Below are 19,086 nucleotides of genomic sequence, written 5' to 3'. Positions count from 1 at the left end.
TCAAAGAAACATCATCAGCTCATGTTGTTTTTAAAGCAACAGTGTGAAAAGTGACAGCACAACTAAAGACAAAAGACACTCCGGTTGGTTTGAGAGGAAACACAGAGGAGGACAGTCGTATCAAAGAAACATCATCAGCTCATGTTGTTTTTAAAGCAACAGTGTGAAAAGTGACATCACAACTAAAGACAAAAGACACTCCGGTTGGTTCGAGGTTTAAAAATGTTCAAATGTCTGAAAATGTTGCCAAAAAAAAAAGATCAAATAACACAATACACAAGTGAAATTGCAGCTTTTCTTTGTAAATTTACTGTCACAATGTTAGTAGATTTACAAATGTGTTGTTGTCAGACAACTTCTCTAAAAATGTAATGAAATTATTAAAATACACATTTTGAAAGTTTCTATATTTTAAATAACAGGATAAGTATGTTATTTTATAGAATTGTTCAATCATTCTAGAACATGCAAGTCATTCAAATGTAATGAAAACTATTGAAAAGTGTGATTTTCATGCATTTTAGATGCATATTACAAAAAGATGATGTAAGTGAAATAGTACTTTACAGTGCATTTATATAGTATGAGGGAAATTGTCAAAAGTCTCTTATTATTTTGATATGTTGTTCTCACATATAAAACTTAACAATACAGATACAACATTGTTAACATCATGTAAAGTGAAATCTTATCTTTGTTGACTTCTGACATGAGTTCCTTCTTGTGATAGTTATCTGGCTGCAGAGTATGAATTTATGTATTCATGTATTGTATGAGGTATAATGTGCTGTGAACATTAACATAAAGGAACTTAGATAAGGAGTTCATCCTGAGGACGGGTGGTGAAGCCTCTTCTGTGAAAGCTGATGTATGACACACAGCAATGGTTGTAGGGAATAATGCTTTACTGATATGGGTTATTACAAAAGATGAGGAGAGACAGCCTCTCTTCACTCATCATCCATGTGCTCTTGATGTGCGACTCTTGTTGCATCAACAAAGAACTTCTACAAAAAAAAATTGTGACGAACTTGGTCAACTCTCAACTGCACCAGACAAGCGACAGATTATAATCTGATTATTAGATTTTTTATTAGTTTGTTTGTTTGAGAGCAATTTCATGAACATTAGTATAAAACATACATAAGTAATAAATATGACTATTGATCGGTTCTGGTCTCGGCTGTGATCTGTTGTCGCGGCTGGTCTGAATTTAGTGTGTTCTCTTGTTGTTGGCTCTGTAACTCCAGACATGAACATTTAGGAAGCGTGCAGACGAACAGGAACACAGATGAAGTGTGTTTTACTCACCGAGCAGCCACAGCAGACATGATTCCTCCATGTTGAGTCCTGGTCATCTGAGCTCAGCAGCATGTAGCAGTCAGACCAAGTCGACCCTCCTCCTTCCTCGTTGGTGTCTGTCAGTGTTTCTGTCACACATTTAGCAGGAAGTCACTTTTCTGTCGTTTAGTGTGTTTGTACATACACAGAAACAACAGGGTCAGACAGAACTGATGACCTGTTATATATAGTTAGTGTATATTAGATATTATATATAGTTAGTATATATTAGATATTATGTATAGTTCATATATATTAAATATCATATATATAGTATAACTACACTGAAATCACTGTATTGTGACTCTACAATCAGCTCATAATCATTGTGTTTCTGTGAGATATGATTTATGTTATTAACAGCATCAGACAGTCTGATGGAGTCAGAACCTCTCTCTGCTGGGCGGGTCCGTGTCTCTGACTACATCATGTGATGTACCGGTTCCCCTCAGTCAGCAGCCAATAGGACTCCATCAGGTCCAGTGTTCAGGTCCAGGTTTCAGGTCCAGTGTTCAGGTCCAGGTTTCAGGTCCAGGGTTCAGGTCCAGGTTTCAGGGCCAGGGTTCAGGGCCAGGGTTCAGGTCCAGGGTTCAGGTCCAGGTTTCAGGTCCAGTGTTCAGGTCCAGGGTTCAGGTCCAGGGTTCAGGGCCAGGTTTCAGGGCCAGGGTTCAGGTCCAGGTTTCAGGGCCAGGGTTCAGGTCCAGGGTTGATCAGGACTCTTTCCTGCTGCCATGTTCTTGTTATATTACATTATGTGTGGGCGCGCAGGTGGTTGAGTGGTTAAAGCGCATGCCATATACGCAGTGTGACTTGATGACTACACACCATGTACCTGTATCTGCTCTGTAGATGATAATACTCCCACAGTAACACCTGCACTGGACCAGACTTTAACACACACAGACACTTTGGTTCTGAGCTGCATCATGTCCCTCAGAGTTAGTAAGTTATTGTATATAATGTTGTCAAGTACTTTAACTTAATGATTGATAACACAACACTTCAGAACAGAGGAGAGTTAAGAATGAATGACAGTTCATGTCTCCCAGAGGGTGATGATGGGCAGTGTTGGAGGTAAATGGACCTGCATGTGTATCATTCACCCTGTCACACTCTGATGACAGCGAGGGGCCAACGGATCATCTGGGTTCAGTACCATCAGAATCAGAATCCCTTTATTGTGCCCCAAACTGGGACATTTCTTCATCACAGCAGCCAAAGGACAGAAATATTACAGTAAACAATAAAAATAGTAGAAAATAAACATATAAGACAAAGGTAAGAAATAGGAATAGTCTCATATGCCAGTCGAGGTTGGCTGCAGGGGATTTCCAGGGCAGAGCCTGCACCACTTGGCATCAGGAGGTTACAGGAGAGAAAAGCCACCAAAAACATCAGTGAGGCAGCAGAGAAAGCATCAAGGTGGCTGTGGATCAAGAGGGGCGATCCATGGTGTAGTGCGCTGCTTGGACACAAGTCAGAGACTGATCAACCCCAGCTGGGTCGCCCAGGCGAGGGTGTCTGATGATCCAAGACCCGAAACACCCTGTGACCCTGGGTTCATCACTGAGGATGTGTCCAAGCTGCACCATTCAAGGTGTTTCATATAACTATATGCATTGTATATGTAACCCTTTTACCACTGGCTCGTGTATTAAGAAACCCACCTTATACTGTAAGATGAAGCCTTAACCTTTCTTCAATATCTTATGGTAAAAGAGACATTTCAAATAGTGAATAACTGTCTGGGGTAATGTATGATCCTCACTCTCAATAGTAACTATGTGAAGACTAGTGGGAGCACACCTTGACCTGCAAACACTCAGTACAGAATCAAATACTTAAATGACACAAACACAGGTTATCAATTTCAGAAAATGTATTAACGATATGCAAGAGAGAAACACATTCACATCCTTTTTATGGAAAAGAGAACTGAACGTTTTTTCTTGAAGGAGTCATCACCTGGTTTTTTACATATCCAGTCCCTCTTGGATCGCTTTGGATCAATTCTTAAAACGTATTAGAAATAAAAAAAAAAAAAAAAATCAAACATAGAGCTTGTTCTGACACTTTTAAATACCGCGACTTTCTCACGCGAGATTATGCGCGAGGTTTTGACCGGTCTGGATGTGCATTGTATTAATATGTAATGAGGCATGCGTTGATTGGCCGCAGGACGGACAGAGCCGGAATGGGGGGCGAGCCTGCATGCACACAGACTCCAAAACATAAACAGCCCGCTGTCATGGCGCACACACTAAATGACGAACCTTACGGAATTCAGGCATTTATGTACGAGCCAGAGTCGGCAACCGAACGGGAGAGTGAAGAGGCAGAGACGGTGGAAGAGACACGTTTACAGCAGGACGTCTCTGAATGGTAAATTCTTTTTTTCCGTCTTACTTTTCACACTCGTGTTTTACATGTAAGACCTGAGTTTTAATGCTGCGGTCACGATGTATGGCGTGAAAATGACAGAGAAATAAGCAGATTCGGCGTGCTCACTCTGGCTGAGGACGACTGTGAGCCGATGCTTATGCAAGTAGCCTCCTGTGGTAACGTCACCACAGGAGCAGAGTCAAAATCTCGTGCTTTAGGAACGCGCACTACTGTGCGCTATTCCTGTTCGGAAAAAGAGCCAAAGCGAAAAAAATAAGCCACTTTCAAACTCCAGCTTTTCAGGCAAGTTTCAACAGAGGTCCAACACCAATATGCATGATTTAACGAGAGAAATTGAGATTTCCGGGTGATGACTCCTTTAAGTCTCGACTGTCTAATTTTGAGTGCACTCTTAGTTTAGTTTTGTTGGCGTGCTTTAGTTGGAGCTCATGAGGGAAACTGTTTTTCTAGCAGTACCTCCATGTTGGTGAAGTTAGCAGGACTCGGCTGCAGCTGATGAATCGCTCTCTTGCCGCGGGTGGCGACCGTTTCTGCCCGCAGCAGCTCGCAGCAAAGAACCTCCGTCTCCCTCATGCTCTGTTCTGCTAACCCCGGTTAGCCTGCGACGATCCGCTCTCTCAAATCACTTCCTGGGTACCTGGATGTGCAAAACTCCCAAAGGTCATGAACTCTCACACGAGATGAGAATGACCTTTTAACTTCTTAAATGCATTCAGAAAAATGAAATTATAGTTCAAAGTCAAACATTTGAAACATAAATCATTTATACATTATGGTTAGGGTTATTATTATTTGTCTCAAAGTATAATTTATACAAATTTTAACTTAACAACAAGTGCTGCATTGTCTTTAACTTCCCAGGAGAGAAAACAATTATACAACTGATATTATATGGGTATTACATACATACATAATATTGTACACAGTGAACAGTTTGGCAGTGTTTTGTTATTCATAAATAATAAATATGAGAATGACAATTGTCCAGTTAGTGTAAAACAACGAATGCACCGTGAACATGTGAGGTCCACTGTCTACAGTCTGACAGCAGCAGGAAGGACTAGTAGAGGTGCGGACCAGAGGGCTATTCCAGAGACGAAGTTCAACATACTCTGAGCCAAACCATGAACTGAACGTCACAACAAACTGCAGCAAGACGCTGATGTCTAATGTAAAGTTACACCTGACACAGGATGTAGATGACATGAATATGATGCCTTCACTGACAGTTGTGTCTCAAAGTGACTCCAGATGTGAGTTTGAAGCTGTCAGAGATTCACCATGATCTTCAAACACACCTCGAAGGTTTGACATGACTACTGAACACCAGAGAAGACCGAGGAGTCCTGACTGTCCTGACTGTCCTCCACTCTCACCTGAACTCAACCACATTTAACATTTATGATCATCACCTGAAGACAGAGAGAGACAAGAAGCTTTGTGGACACTGTCAGATCCGAGACTTTCTGACATTCAGGGACACTTTTCACTGAAACTGTTAAACTGATGTTTCCTCACTGTGCACTGCAGTCCTGCTGAGGTGTTGTTATGGATCCAGCTGCTTCTCTGGCAGAATTAATCTAAATATTACGTTCACGGATCTAAATCACAGGTGAACTGAGACAAAACAGTGTTATAATGAAGTCCCCTTGTCCTGCTGAGGTGTTCTTATGGATCCCACTGTTTTTCTGGTGAAATCTGCCATATCAGGCTCTGATTGGTCGCCTTTGTTTACTATGAGTCCACAGTTTGAGTTTAGTGAAACTCTGGTTGTGTCAGATGTTCTGGTGGTGCTGATGCAGCAGTTTATGACCTGTATTTTCCTGGTAAACACACCGACCTCATAAAGTTAGTGAACACCACGGAGGCTCGCTAACTCCAGAACCACGAGGATATTGAGGCCTCCGTCACATCGAAGTGGGTGTGGTTTCATTGTGGGGAATTGATAGAGACGAGCCAATCAGAGGAGGAGGAGGGCGGGTCTCACAAGAAGAAGCAGCAGGATCCACAAGAACAGAACCTAGAAGGTGAGCAGCTAGAACAGCATAGTTTATCACTAGAATTACAACCTTTGACTACTTGGCTCATCAGCCAAGGAGCCATCAGCACCTTCTCTTCAAAAACTGGTAATGTTGAACTGGGCCTAGATAGCATACAGCATAGCATAGCTTGGCTCAGCACAGGACTTTCTTTCTTTTTAAAGTATTTTTTGCCCTTTTTATGGCTTTATTGATAGTACAGCTGAAGATATGACAGGAAACAGGGAGAGAGAGAGTGACATGCAGCAAAGGGCGCCCAAGCACAGGACTTTCTTATGTAATGAATATGTATTCAATGTATGTGTGTTTGTTCACTGTTTCAGTATTATTGTGCTCTCACATCAGGTGTGACATATATACCTGTATATAGTTCATTTTAGTTAGATTGTGTGTTTTCATCTTTGTGTTGAATTAAATACTTTTGAACCTTCATGCTGTCTGTTTGATATTGTACAAGTGTGATTGTTGCCGACCTCGACTCTGTCGAGGCTCCACAACCCTTTGACCGCTACAGCTGTTATGGTAAATCTGGTTGTAGTTATTAAGTGAATCAGCCCAAGGTGCTCCAATATAAATTGGATCTTATCATTCATCATAATGAATCATTATTCCTGATGATCATTAATTATTATGGATAGCCAAATTTAACCCCCAAACTCCCCAATAATGTTGCACTAACCACATCATATGGTGCCCCGTGTGAGGCCAGGCCAGCAACCTGATGTAGTGAATCAGTAGTTTGAGACCTCCAGTTCAGAAGGTGTTGTTTGTGGGCAGAGTTTGAACAGTTTTTTTATCATTATTTGTTTGTTTGGTCAGGGTTGAAGTCGGAGCCAGAAGTCCTCTACGAGTCACTGATGTAGACCTTCACACCAGACCAACCAGTGGTGACCAGCCGGTCTGTGATTGGTCCTTACGTCGTTTTAATGTGTTTTTCAGTGAAATAAATATTTTAAAGATCAAGATTAACTATTTTGATGTTTGTTCATAACACTTGTCTCATTTATATGTTCTGTTGAACAGAGCCTCCACCTGTTTAGTGTCATATCTGACTTCACTGTTATTTAATCTGTATTTATGTTTATTGGACTGTGTAATTGTTGTCGCAGCTGTGACTTATTATTTTTCTGCAGCATCAATGAACTTTGCTCTCACTTCTTATTTTCCTGTGTGCTTCTGTTGGTTCAGCTCAGCTGTCAGATGGAAAACTGGGACTGTTCTGGTTTGGTTGTGGCTAACCGACACACACCTCCCTTCAGTGCAGATAAAGAACAAACTTTGAAGAGTTTTGATTGTTCAGTCGGTGAACCACTGAGAAGATTCAGGCTGTAAAGTTTCTGCATCATGATGTAGTAAATAACTGGGTCAGCTGGCTTCATTCAGATAGCAGCTTCACATTGTTTCATCAGTCAGATGAACATGTGATCACAGAAACAGAAGTGGATCTGAGGCTAAGATGAAGCTTCAGTGTTGTGATGGTGCTGCCACCCGCTGGTGTTCTGTCTGTCCTGCATCTCCACTGTCCTCAGTGTCTTTTTGGATTCAGGTCCTCAGGTCACACTGAGTCACGCCTCACAGAGACCTGTGGTTCTGGTTCCTTCTGCATGAGCAGGTTTTAACTTTCTAAAGTTTATGTTTCAGAGAACGTTATGACAGAATTATGATCTTTATTATTTCAACACATTTCCTTTTTAGGAAATACACTAAATACACTGACTGAGATAAGAGTCTCATACAGCTCCACATCAAGAGACCAGAACTATCTCTTTAAACCGGTTTGTTTCGTCACCTTTTACTAAATACAACTTTCAGATGTCAGTGAGTTGTTAGTTGTTAACTTCAACAGTTCAAAGGCTCAAAGAATTAAAATCCTTCAATATTCAACAATAAAAGCAGAAACGGATGTTCTGTATCAGAGTTTGTTTCTTCTCCTCTCCATCAATCATGTGACGACCCCTCACATTTATCTGGTGACTCTCTGGTAGGGTTGCCACCTCCCTGAAAAATAAATAAGGGACACCTACTCCTCCCCAACCCCCCACCCCCGATGGCTTGGTAAAAAAAGTGCCACTTTTTGTGTGTGAAACGATTTTCAAATGACTTGACTTGACTGTGAATTTAATTCAATGCATGTTTTTGAGTGATACGAATACATAGAAAAACAATTATTATTCAACAATTTATTTTTTAGTGCAAAATAAGATGTATTTTTAGCAGAAATCTGTCCAGCTTAACTTGACAGAATAACATAAATATTTATTTAACAGAACTTTACTCAAAACAGTATAAAATAACAGAAAACAATAGAAGGTTGTTTTCTGTCTGATGTACAGTTCATGTGTAGTATATCAACTGCCTGTGCAGTACAAATTCTGCACGTTACATCACATCTATCTATGGACTGTTTGAACTGACATGTGTAAGGTTGTATATATGTATGTATACAGTATAGTGTGTATTCTTTATCTATTATTCATCTATGTATTACTTTTATGCATTATTGATCTATTTTATGTATTCATCTATCAATTGTATGTGTTTATTACACTAAACAATTTATTTGGCCATAAAATACTGACATTTATTGGACTTAAAAAACACCCTTTTTTTTTTTAAACATACCATATCTGCCTCTGGTGTTGCCTGGTGGACAACAAACTGGTCAAGGGTCCACCTGGTTGTCCCTCACGTGTTTAATGTGTCGACCACTAGAAGCATGTTGTGTCACATCAAACAGTCCACAGTGCCAAGTTTCAGAAAATGACGAGAGTGAGACTTTAGTCATACGATGCGTACGGAATAAAATGTGGCCTTTTTTAACATCGATTTATTCCTTAAGACTGCTGTCCTCACCTCCATGCCAGCGGCTCTCCCTGCACTGTGGCCTCCTAATGCTAGTCTTAATTAACCAGAAGTTAGAAATGAAAATTGTAACAAGAATTTTGACAAAATACATTTATCAGGGTTCTTGCAGGTTTCAGTAAGTCAAATTTAAGACCTTTTTAAGACATTTTAAGACCATCAAATTCAAATTTAAGACTTTCACGACGCATTACCAACATTTTTTTTAAATCAAATAAATTCTGAAAGAATTTTATTACAATGAGTTCAGTCATTAACAGATAAACAGGCAAAAAACAAACTTGCCTTCAAATAGAGTATATTTAATTTCATATTAATTAAAAAGCGCACTGCAACAAATGCAAGAAAAAGAAGCACTACTCACACTCCCTCTCACATACACACACTCACCCGCGCACTCTCTCTCTCTCACACACACACACACACACACACACACACACACAGGAGAACGTCGAGTGGGTTTTAAATGTCGGCGCTGTTGTGTGTGAAAGATAGTTAGAGACTCCAAGACCCGCCTTACATTGCTTCTGATTGGTTTATATTGCGTGGTGCCTTCCGTGGTTGGTTAGATTCAGGCACAAAGGACTGATGGATTGGTTATCTCAGTCAGTCAATCAGAGTTACTCGAACTACGGCAATCCGTGAGGACCAAAGTTGATTATCATGAAAACAATAAATATAGAGTATTGAATGGGGAAATATAAGCGTGAGAAATGTCAAGTGTGGCGTGTGGTGTGAAAATGGGTCAAATTGCGTGACTGTCACACTCAAAGCGTGACGCTTGGCAGCTCTGAGTCCACCGTGGGCTACAGAAAAAGTGCGCCAGCAGACATTATCTACACTTTTTCCAGCCACATATTTTCTTTTTCATATTGGAGTCTGTGTTTTTGCAGCCTTTTCTTTCTTTTTCTCAAGGTAGTAATGTTACTGCTCATGGTGGAAGGCGTACCGTCTGCAGTGTCATGTGAACCTGTGTCGTTGTGAGCCATGCTGGATTGTTTTGCAAGTTGCCTCAGTCTCTTGTCTTCCGGTATCTTCTTGCAAGAAACAGTACCTCGGCCAATGAGAACAGCCGGATTCTGCATTGTTATTCTCGTGTGTGAGTGTGCTGTCGGCTCATTGGTCACAGAGCAGGAGAGGGCTGGCAATAAGACTACCGTACATTTTCATATAAAACGCCCTGTCATTCATTGATTCTATTGACATTTTAAAGACCATTTTGATTCTCACGGAAATATGGGACAAAGTGCGTCCCTTTTAAGCTCAAAACGGGACGCGTAACTTTGTTTCTAAATACAAGACGATTCTGTTTTTCAAGGGATGGTTGGCAGCCCTGCCCTCTGGAGGGTCCCGACCCCGAGGCTGGAGAGTTAACTTGTGTCTTCTTCCTGTAAACTAAATGTCACGTGTGCTGATCCAACCAGTGTCAACCAATCATATCGTGTCCTCCACCCGTCAATCATTCTGAGAGAGCAGCACAGAGTGAAGACTTCCTGTCAGACAGACGCAGCCGAGTGAACAACTGGAGGGTATTTATGAGAAACAGGAACCTGGACGACCACAAAGCTGCTTGCTGCCATTAAAACCAGTTGACACATTTCACCACAAGGACAAACACGTCACTGTCAGCACGAGCAGAGAGTCGTGAGAAACCTCACAGCTTCAGGTCAGTTTACTGGACTCAAGAGGAAGCTGTCGTTTATGTTCAGCTTAAAAAACTATAACATGAATAATCTTCAGATTAAAGGTCAGTCTGAGATGCAGAAAATGCACCGAGGATCTAAAACCATGAACATTGTTCTGTTGTTGGACTTAAAGGAAGCCTTTGTTCTGGTCATCAGTTCTGATGTGCAGTGTTACATAAACAGGGTGTGTCAACACACAGCTGAAGGGAACACACTGAATGATACTGAAGGATAAAGTCTGTTTAATGTGCAGCTCAACATTTTAGATACAGCAGGTCCAAAAGTCTCAGACCACATTGAAAACCTTGAATACTGTCACATAAACCTGGAAACAGTCACAAAATTTGAGGATCCAGAAAGTAAATCAAAGCATCAAAAGTCAAAGAGGATCGTTCTCAGCATCGGATCAGGACTGAAGGTCTCTAAAGAAACACTTTACAGAAAGTGGATCAGCTGGACACCATCAGAACATCAACACATCAAGCTGAGTTCACTGAGAGACAGAACAGCAACTTCATCACAGAGACAGAACCGACTCAGTGAACAACACAAGAGTCCAATCAGCAGTCGACCCGTCAAACTAGAAGGTGAGCAGCTCCACAGGAAGAGTTCTGGTGGGAACACCACAGAGACGAGCCAATCAGAGGAGGAGGAGGGCGGGTCTCACAAGAAGAAGCAGCAGGATCCACAAGAACAGAACCTAGAGGGTGAGCAGCTCCACAGGAAGAGTTCTGGCTCCAGGAAGGAAACGTGACTGAAGAAGAAGGAGAACACGTTGGATCAACTCAGAGGTGATGCTCTGTGGTGACAGCAGCCATGACATCATCGTACTCATCAGCCAATCCCTGCTCAGCCTGGGTGGGAGGAGCCATCTCCATGGAGACGGGCAGGTAATTTCCTGCAGAAGGAGAGTGAGATCATTTATCAACAGCTGTCAATCATCAATGATTGATTGATTGATTGAATGATTGATTGATTGATTGATTGATTGATTGATTGTGGGATAATCTCTAACCACTGCTCATAATTCTCACTGGCTATAGTAACAAGCTGCTGTTAGCATGTAGCTCAGTTAGCTGAATGTGTCTGAATGTGTCTGACCTTTAGGTTTCCTGTTGGTGAGCCGTCTCACCTCTAGAACCAGAAGAACCAGTGGAACCAGAGAGAAAAGAGAGGATAGAATAGCAAGAACCATCGACCACACAGGAACAGGAGGAGGAGAGAGAGCTGAAGGAGAGGATGGTGAAGCAGGCGAGGTTGAAGGAGAAGATGTCGTAGCAGGTTTCTCTAAAATGAACAAAAGATTCTCATCAACAACACAGAAATCAGATGAATTCATTCAGTCATTTCACTGTAGAGAATAAATCACATAATGGTTCAATATTATACTTTAACAAGATGTCGAGGTTTTCCAGCTGTGGTATTAAAGACAAAACTAATTTAAAACATAAAGACATGTAAAGTTTTATCAGCTACGTATGAAACATAGAAATGTTAAACATTGGATGCCAACACTGACTCTGGAGACAGGCTGTCTCTGTCTCTGCTGACATTTTTATTGTAGACTTAAGTTGAACCTGTTGACCTGTGACAGTGATCCAGCTGGGTGGAGACTCTCCATCACTGATGGTGTTACACTTGTAGAGTCCTTCATCAGACCTGGAAACATGGTGGATGGTCATGTGACCTGTAGGCTCAGTCCTGATGAAGGAGCCATCTTTATAGAAAGCAGATGAGAGGTTGGAGATCTTTGTTGTACAGGTGAGAGTGACATCATCTCCCTCCATCACAGGGAGGACAGGACTCTGCAGGATCACTGCTCCACCTCAACACACAGACAAACATGTTATTCCAGTTGTGTGTTCCTGTTGTGAGTGTGAAGGTGATGACAGGATGCAGGTAGCAGCCTGTCACAGCTACACAACAGATAACCTCATGTTTCTACAGGTTAGATTAGCCTGTTAGCATGTAGCTACTGGTACATTGTACCCAGTGCTGCAGTGACCGGGGACATAAAGTTTGTGGTGTCGTCTCGTCCTCTGCTGCAGTCGGGTCGTTGCAGGGCGGTTCTGAAGGCTCAGCTTAAAAAGACAGAACACAAACATATCTACTCTTCCATCATCTTCATCACTCTGACAACAGGACAGCATCAGGTGTTTGGTTGTGCTGGTCAAACTGATGAAGCATCATTCAGAATTTGTCGTCATGTTTCACAAAGTTTGTTGAGTCTCTCCTCACTCAACAACTCTTAAATCAGTACATTTGTTAAGGGAGTCTGGTGATGTTGTGATCAGTAGAAACAGACAGTGTGTTGACAAACGTGTGCTGCTAACATGGGCAGGTTAAAGTGTGATTTCACAGCATCAAACTCAGCTTGATGGATCCTCTGACTCACACCAGCAGTCTCACTGTCCTGTCCTGTACTCAGCAACACTTCATCACAACAATCTCTCTGGAGAAACATTTGGCACATGGAGCTGATTTATCATCTCTACATGTTGAACATAATGTCAGACTGACAGATGAACAACATGTTGAGGAGGCAGACTCAGTGCTCCACCCAGTGTTGTTGCCTCCTGAAGGTCACCTGTCTGTCTTCTTGTCTTTGTCTCTCTCAGGCTCAGCCAAAGTGAAAAGGTGAAAGACAGACTCAGTGTTCAGACCTGCTGGAGTTACAACAGCCTCATCTTACCAGTGACAGTGATGTTGATGCTGCTACTGGCTGCTCCGCCTGTGGACTCACACCAGTAAACTCCACTGTCAGATGTGACGATGTAGCTGATGTTACAGACGGAACCATCTTTTCTTCCCCAGTCAGCTCCACACTGAGTCCTGGTTCCTTTAGTCGTGTTCCTCGTCACCGTCCATCCATCAGAGCTGTCGTCCTCCTCACACCTCAGAGAGACAGACTCTCCTTCAAACAGCTGAGATCTGTGAGGACTGATCTTCAGAGAGGCTGGAGGACGAGACAGAGAGATGTGGTTACAGATGATAATGGTCAGTTTGGACAGAAGTGTCTCTTCTTCCTCTTCCAGTCTCTGTAGACCTTGTTGACCGGCACTGATCTCCTCTGTGTTTCAGGCTCTGAGTCTCCTCATGTTTTAAATGGAACTCTCAGAGTTGGTGTCAAACACACAGCAGATGTGACTTCATGTGTCTCACATGTCAATATTGTTTCTTCACTTTCTCTGTCAGCTGCTGCATGGTGCTGCATGGTGTGCAGTCCTGTAAGTTTCATGTTGCATTCAGACAAAACGCGAAGAAAATATTCATGCTGCATATCTCGCTCTTCTTTGATCGCAGGGTTGTTAACTCTTAATCGTGTCTACTCTCACAACGTAAATAGAACCGTGAACGCGTGGCACCCAGCCAGAGTCTGCAGCTTCCAACGCTACCTGATGCTAACAGGTGAACAGTTCTCAGCTGCGTAGCATCTGTCCATCTGTCTCCACTGAGTGGCAGCTTCTTAACAGGTGTGTTAAAAACAATAGATCTGTCTTGCCACATTGGTGTGAACCCAAAACAAAGATATTCCTCTGTGATTTGACCGCAATGAACAAACCAGAAGGACACCAGAATAACAACATCATAATGTCGCCTTGTAAAAAGTCTGAATTCATGCTACCTGAGGCTGGAAATTAGCCTCCAGGAGGGACAGTAGACACTGTTGAGCCCTGATTTTCACTGAGACTTGGCTGAACTCAACCGTCCCAGACACCATTTACATGGAGGGGCTAACATCATACTGGGCGGTCAGGAGCTGAACTCTCAGGGGTAAAACTCAGGCTGCTGGAGTGAATATACATAAATAACTACTGGTACAAATCCCACAATAGTGTCTAGTCACTGCTCTCCTACATTAAATCCCTGACTGTTATATGTCGCCCTCTCTACATACCCAGGGAATGTACTGTGATGTCATCATGGCAGTATACATTTCCCCAGTGAAGATATTGAGGAGGTCTTGAACACTCAGTACTGCTCCATCAGTGAGCTACAGTCCACACATCCTGTTGGAGAGGTCTCTGTTGCTGCAGACTTCAACCAGGCCAACATGAAGAAGGTTCTCCCTGGTTATCACCAACATGAGGACGCTGTGACTCGGGGAGTTTACACACTACACCATCAGTACACTAACATCAAGGGGGCTTTTAAAGCAGTCCGCCGCCCCACCTGGGCTCCTCTGACTGGGCATAAGTGTGTTGCAGGACTGCTTTGAATGTTCTGTCTGCTTTATGTTTAAAGTTACAGCCACTGACCAGCAAACAGTCAATGTGGAGCAGAATGCAGAAGCTGTAACTGGATACAAACACAAATGCAAAGAGAATGTCTGTGTCATAAAATCAGAAATCCCGGCTGACCAATGAGGAGCGAGCAATGCTCAGAATACAGCTTTCAGATCTGATGACATGGCAGCCCTGAGGTCAGCTGGACCCAACCTGAACTGAGCGATCAGGAATGCAAAGCAGGCCGACAGTCAAAGATCCAGAGTCACTTCCATGACTCTAAGGACACCAGACGATTGTTACAGGGTATAAATCACATGACTACAGGCCCACTCCCCCCACTGTGACAGCAACACAGACTTCCTAAATGACCTCAATAACTACTTTGGACAGCTTGATGCACTAAATAACACACCCACCATTAAAGCCCCCTTCACCAGGACGACCAGGTTCTCAGTCTCAACCCAGCTGATGTCCATTGGACACTGAGGAGAGTCGACCTACAGAAAGCTGAAGGTCCTGACAATATACCTGACCATGTGCTTAAAGAGCGGACGGACCAACTGACTCGTGTCCTCACAGATGATTTAACTCCTCCCTGAGCCAGAAGATCATTACCTCCTGCTACAAAAAAGCCACCATCATCCCGGTACCAAAAAACTTCACTTAAAAACTACCGTCCTGTAGAACTCAGACCCGAGCTGGTGAAAGACCACATAGTGTCAGTGCCGCCTCCATCACTCCACCTGCTCCACATCTTCAGGCTGAATGAAACAACGGCGAGTAAAATACAGTTGCAACACTACAAATGTGTTCAAGCACATGAAACATCATAGGGAAAAAAACGTTACTAAAGAAACGGAGAGAGGAGAGAAATCCCCAACCCCTGAACTCAACAGACCCAGAAGCTCTGACCCGACAGACCCAAACCCCGACCCAGACCCAGAGGCAGAGGCATGACAGGACTATAGAGGCCTTTTAGTCCAGCAGAGAATATCCAGGTAGATAACAGTGATGGAAATAATATTTTAGTCATCTTCAGCATTAGTTAATATCAATTTTCAAAGTGCAACTGGTCATTTGTTACGTTAGCCAACTCAAAAAGTATAAATAATGCTGAAAAATTGATATAAAACCTTTATCCCATTGAAACATGTTATCTAACTGAATACATTTACTGGAATTAAAACAAATCTGCTGAATATAATACGTCTCAGATTTAATTGAACATAATTACCCTTTTGTGTTGACTGTGAAAGAGATGCTGTATGATTACTATATTTAAACTACAAGTAGATGCACTACAAACTTAATTATCTAATTATTTCACTAAGCGGATTCTCCAAGAGTTTCTGAACACTTAAGAAACAAATCCAGACATGACAATGTATGGGGGAAAATGTTTTGTTACTGTTCTGTTGTTTCTGAACAAAAACTTTTATTATGATATTAAAGTATTTTCTATTTACAAAACTTTGTTCAAATTCTGTCCTGGGTTTTAACTAATCAATAATCAAAAAAACACTTAAAGGTCATTAAGATTCAGCAATTTAACGATGCAGCCACTTATTAAATATAATCATATATATATCGAACGCTCGTCAACGTCAGTCTAGGGGGGGGGGGGAGACACGGATGGACAGACGGACAGACGGTCATCAACTCCGTCAACCGGGGGACGGACGGACGCTCGTCACTGTCACGCGCGGAGTATAGCGGCGCTGACCTAGCGGTATAGTGGCGCAGCGCCGCTGTTCCACCGTCTGGGGAGTTCGGCAGTTCGGCTCTGGTTCTGAGTCAATGGGTCACATGACCCGGAAGCTATTGAAGAAAGATGCAGATTTGTGTCGGTGCCGACAGTGAAGAAGGAGGAGAACGAACCTGCTCTGTGTAACCAAAGCTGAGGCGTTAAAGCAGAGTCCAGTAGGTTCCGGTGTCGCTGGTTCTGCTCTGTGGACCGACACAGTTCCTCCTCGTACTCTGCTATCGTCCTTTCAAACAGCGCACATATCTCCTCAGCAGCCGCAGTCAGTCGCTGCTTCACCAACGATCTCAGAATCTGGACTTTAGACATTTTCACACAGTCATACTGTTTACAGCTAGCATGCTAAGCTAACGTGTGTATACTTGTATCTGGCGGGAGATGAGTCTGAGAGCAAACAGCACAAAGTCCATCACACACGTTCATCCAGACTGTCACTACGTCACTACCGTGGACGGCTCATCTCTAATCGATCATCAATAATCAGAAGAAAAGCGATCTGAGCGGCGCAGTTAGAATAACAACAAACTTTGTTTTTATTCGTTAACGCTCGTTAACGTGCAGCGCGAGCCTCTGACGGGTTACTATGGCAACTCCACTGGGACAAACCTCGCAGCTGCACGTTAACCGAACCTAATTTGTCTTCATTCTAACGTGTAAACATGTCGTTATTTGAACACAAAGAAAGGAATATCTTCATGTAAAGCGTTTGCCGAATGAACAAGAAGGCTCGAATAATTCAGAAAGTGATGTAGACAGAGTTTCACAGAGTTTATAAAGTGTCTCTTAACTCAACAACTCACTAAATTGAGACATTTTTCAAGGGAGTCTGGGGACTTTCTCCAAGAAGTAGGCTACATAAGTTAGATAATAAGTGTGTTTGATATGAAGAGCGCAGCTACCTCTAATTCAACCACTAGATTAATGTATAGAGCACTGTGCAGATACTGTGCAGTAATGAGTATAAACACACTGACAGGTAATCTAAAGAAGCAGCACTCACCTGTCTGGATAGAAGAGTCAGTGTTGACCAGAGTTTTACAGTCTGCAGAGCCTTAATGTTGTGATGTGTGGATTTAATGTGTCTGTTGGAACATTTCACATGTTCTACATCCATGTTGTTGGATGTGTAGTTGAAAATATAAGTGTAACTATTATTAATAATAGTTTTTCTCCAGCACATCCTCTTCCTGTCGTCCTCACAGCTCTCAGCTGTTTGAAGGACAGTTTGTCTCGTACAGTAAAACAACGCTGTACAGCCCCAGTTCACCACTTTAGTGACTGGAAATGTGAAAAGGATTTAAAGACTAGAGTAGTACACAATACAACCAGGAAGTGATGCTACACTGTTGTTATCTAAAGTTTTCTGAGGACAGTTCTGCTGTGAGAAGCAGCGCTGATCACGTCTCTGAGACTCACCCAGCAGCATCTGGACAGATGTGTCCTCCATGCTGCTGCTGAAACGAGAGCAACATCAGTTCACCAGCCAGTGAAAGTGTCCTTCCTGTCTGTGGACGACCCGGTGCTTCTGTGGTTTTCTCTACAGCAGCTTCCAGGAAACAGACTGTTTGAAAGAGAAGAGGAGGCCGAGATGATCCTGCAGACAAACCACACATCACCAGACTCTGAGAGGAAACAAGCTCCTGCTCTCATTTGATTTTATTTAGCTTCAAAATCATCTGACATGAACAAAAACACAGCTCACACCAGAATCAGAACAACCGTCAGCTTTCATCTGAACCAACAACATGTTGACTTCTTCATACGATCCATTTCTCCATGTCGGAGTTACAGACTTCACTAAACCTGACACAGTTCATCCTGAATCACTGCTCGGACATCACAGGTGAGAAGAGTTCACAGAGAGCCAGCAGCTCCACAGGAAGAGTTCTGGTGGGAACACCACAGAGACGAGCCAATCAGAGGAGGAGGAGGGCGGGTCTCACAAGAAGAAGCAGCAGGATCCACAAGAACAGAACCTAGAAGGTGAGCAGCTCCACAGGAAGAGTTCTGGCTCCTACAAAGGAAACGTGACTGAAGAAGAAGGAGAACACGTTGGATCAACTCAGAGGTGATGCTCTGTGGTGACAGCAGCCATGACATCATCGTACTCATCAGCCCAATCCCTGCTCAGCCTGGGTGGGAGGAGCCATCTCCATGGAGACAGGCAGGTCATTTCCTGCAGGCAGAGAGAGTGAGATCATTTATCAATAGCTGTCAATCATCAGCTGATTGATTGATTAATTGACTGATTGATTGATTGATTGTTACCTGTGGACCTGCGTCGGTATAAAGACACCATGATGACAGTGGAGATGCAGTACGGACAGAACACCACCACGTGGAGGAGCAGTCTGAACACCAGCTGGAGGGGGGTGGAGTCAGGGGGCGGGGCTGCAGATGGGGGCGGGGCTGTTGTAGGTTTACCTGCAGAGAGAATCTCACCTGGTCAGGGGAACATGTAGATGAAATGAGTCCTGAATCAAAGGGAACCTGCTGACCTGTGACAGAGATCCAGCTGGGTGGAGACTCTCCATCACTGATGGTGTTACACTTGTAGAGTCCTTCATCAGACCTGGAAACATGGTGGATGGTCATGTGACCTGTAGGCTCAGTCCTGATGAAGGAGCCATCTTTATAGAAAGCAGCTGAGAGGTTGGAGGTCTTTGTTATACAGGTGAGAGTGACATCATCTCCCTCCATCACAGGGAGGACAGGACTCTGCAGGATCACTGCTCCACCTCAACACACAGACAAACTACAGCATT

General features: G+C 43.0%; 1 protein-coding gene across 8 annotated transcripts in view; it reads right to left on the bottom strand.

The window, feature by feature from the left end:
• Positions 1–19,086, bottom strand: part of LOC115589991 (low affinity immunoglobulin gamma Fc region receptor II-like) — a 30,874-nt gene that overhangs the window by 9,191 nt on the left and 2,597 nt on the right. For 2 of the 8 annotated variants that reach the window (XM_030431211.1, XM_030431214.1), the window contains exons 1-4: positions 16,438–16,892; positions 13,023–13,286; positions 11,916–12,155; positions 11,432–11,617 (exon numbers count right to left, since the gene is read on the bottom strand). In XM_030431211.1, coding sequence (XP_030287071.1) covers positions 11,432–11,617; positions 11,916–12,155; positions 13,023–13,286; positions 16,438–16,630 — 883 coding nt within the window. In that variant the 5' untranslated portion in view covers positions 16,631–16,892. Of the gene's footprint in view, positions 1–1,311; positions 1,393–11,087; positions 11,229–11,431; positions 11,618–11,915; positions 12,156–13,022; positions 13,287–16,437; positions 16,893–18,819; positions 19,060–19,086 lie in introns of those variants that run through there. The other 6 variants (XM_030431212.1, XM_030431213.1, XM_030431219.1 and 3 more) reach the window with 5 other exon arrangements.

This window comes from Sparus aurata, chromosome 10, assembly GCF_900880675.1.
Source record: "Sparus aurata chromosome 10, fSpaAur1.1, whole genome shotgun sequence".
In the NCBI taxonomy this organism is placed as follows: domain Eukaryota; kingdom Metazoa; phylum Chordata; class Actinopteri; order Spariformes; family Sparidae; genus Sparus; species Sparus aurata.
The sequence above is the reverse complement of the archived record's forward strand: the minus strand, read 5'-3'. Positions and strand labels throughout refer to the sequence as shown.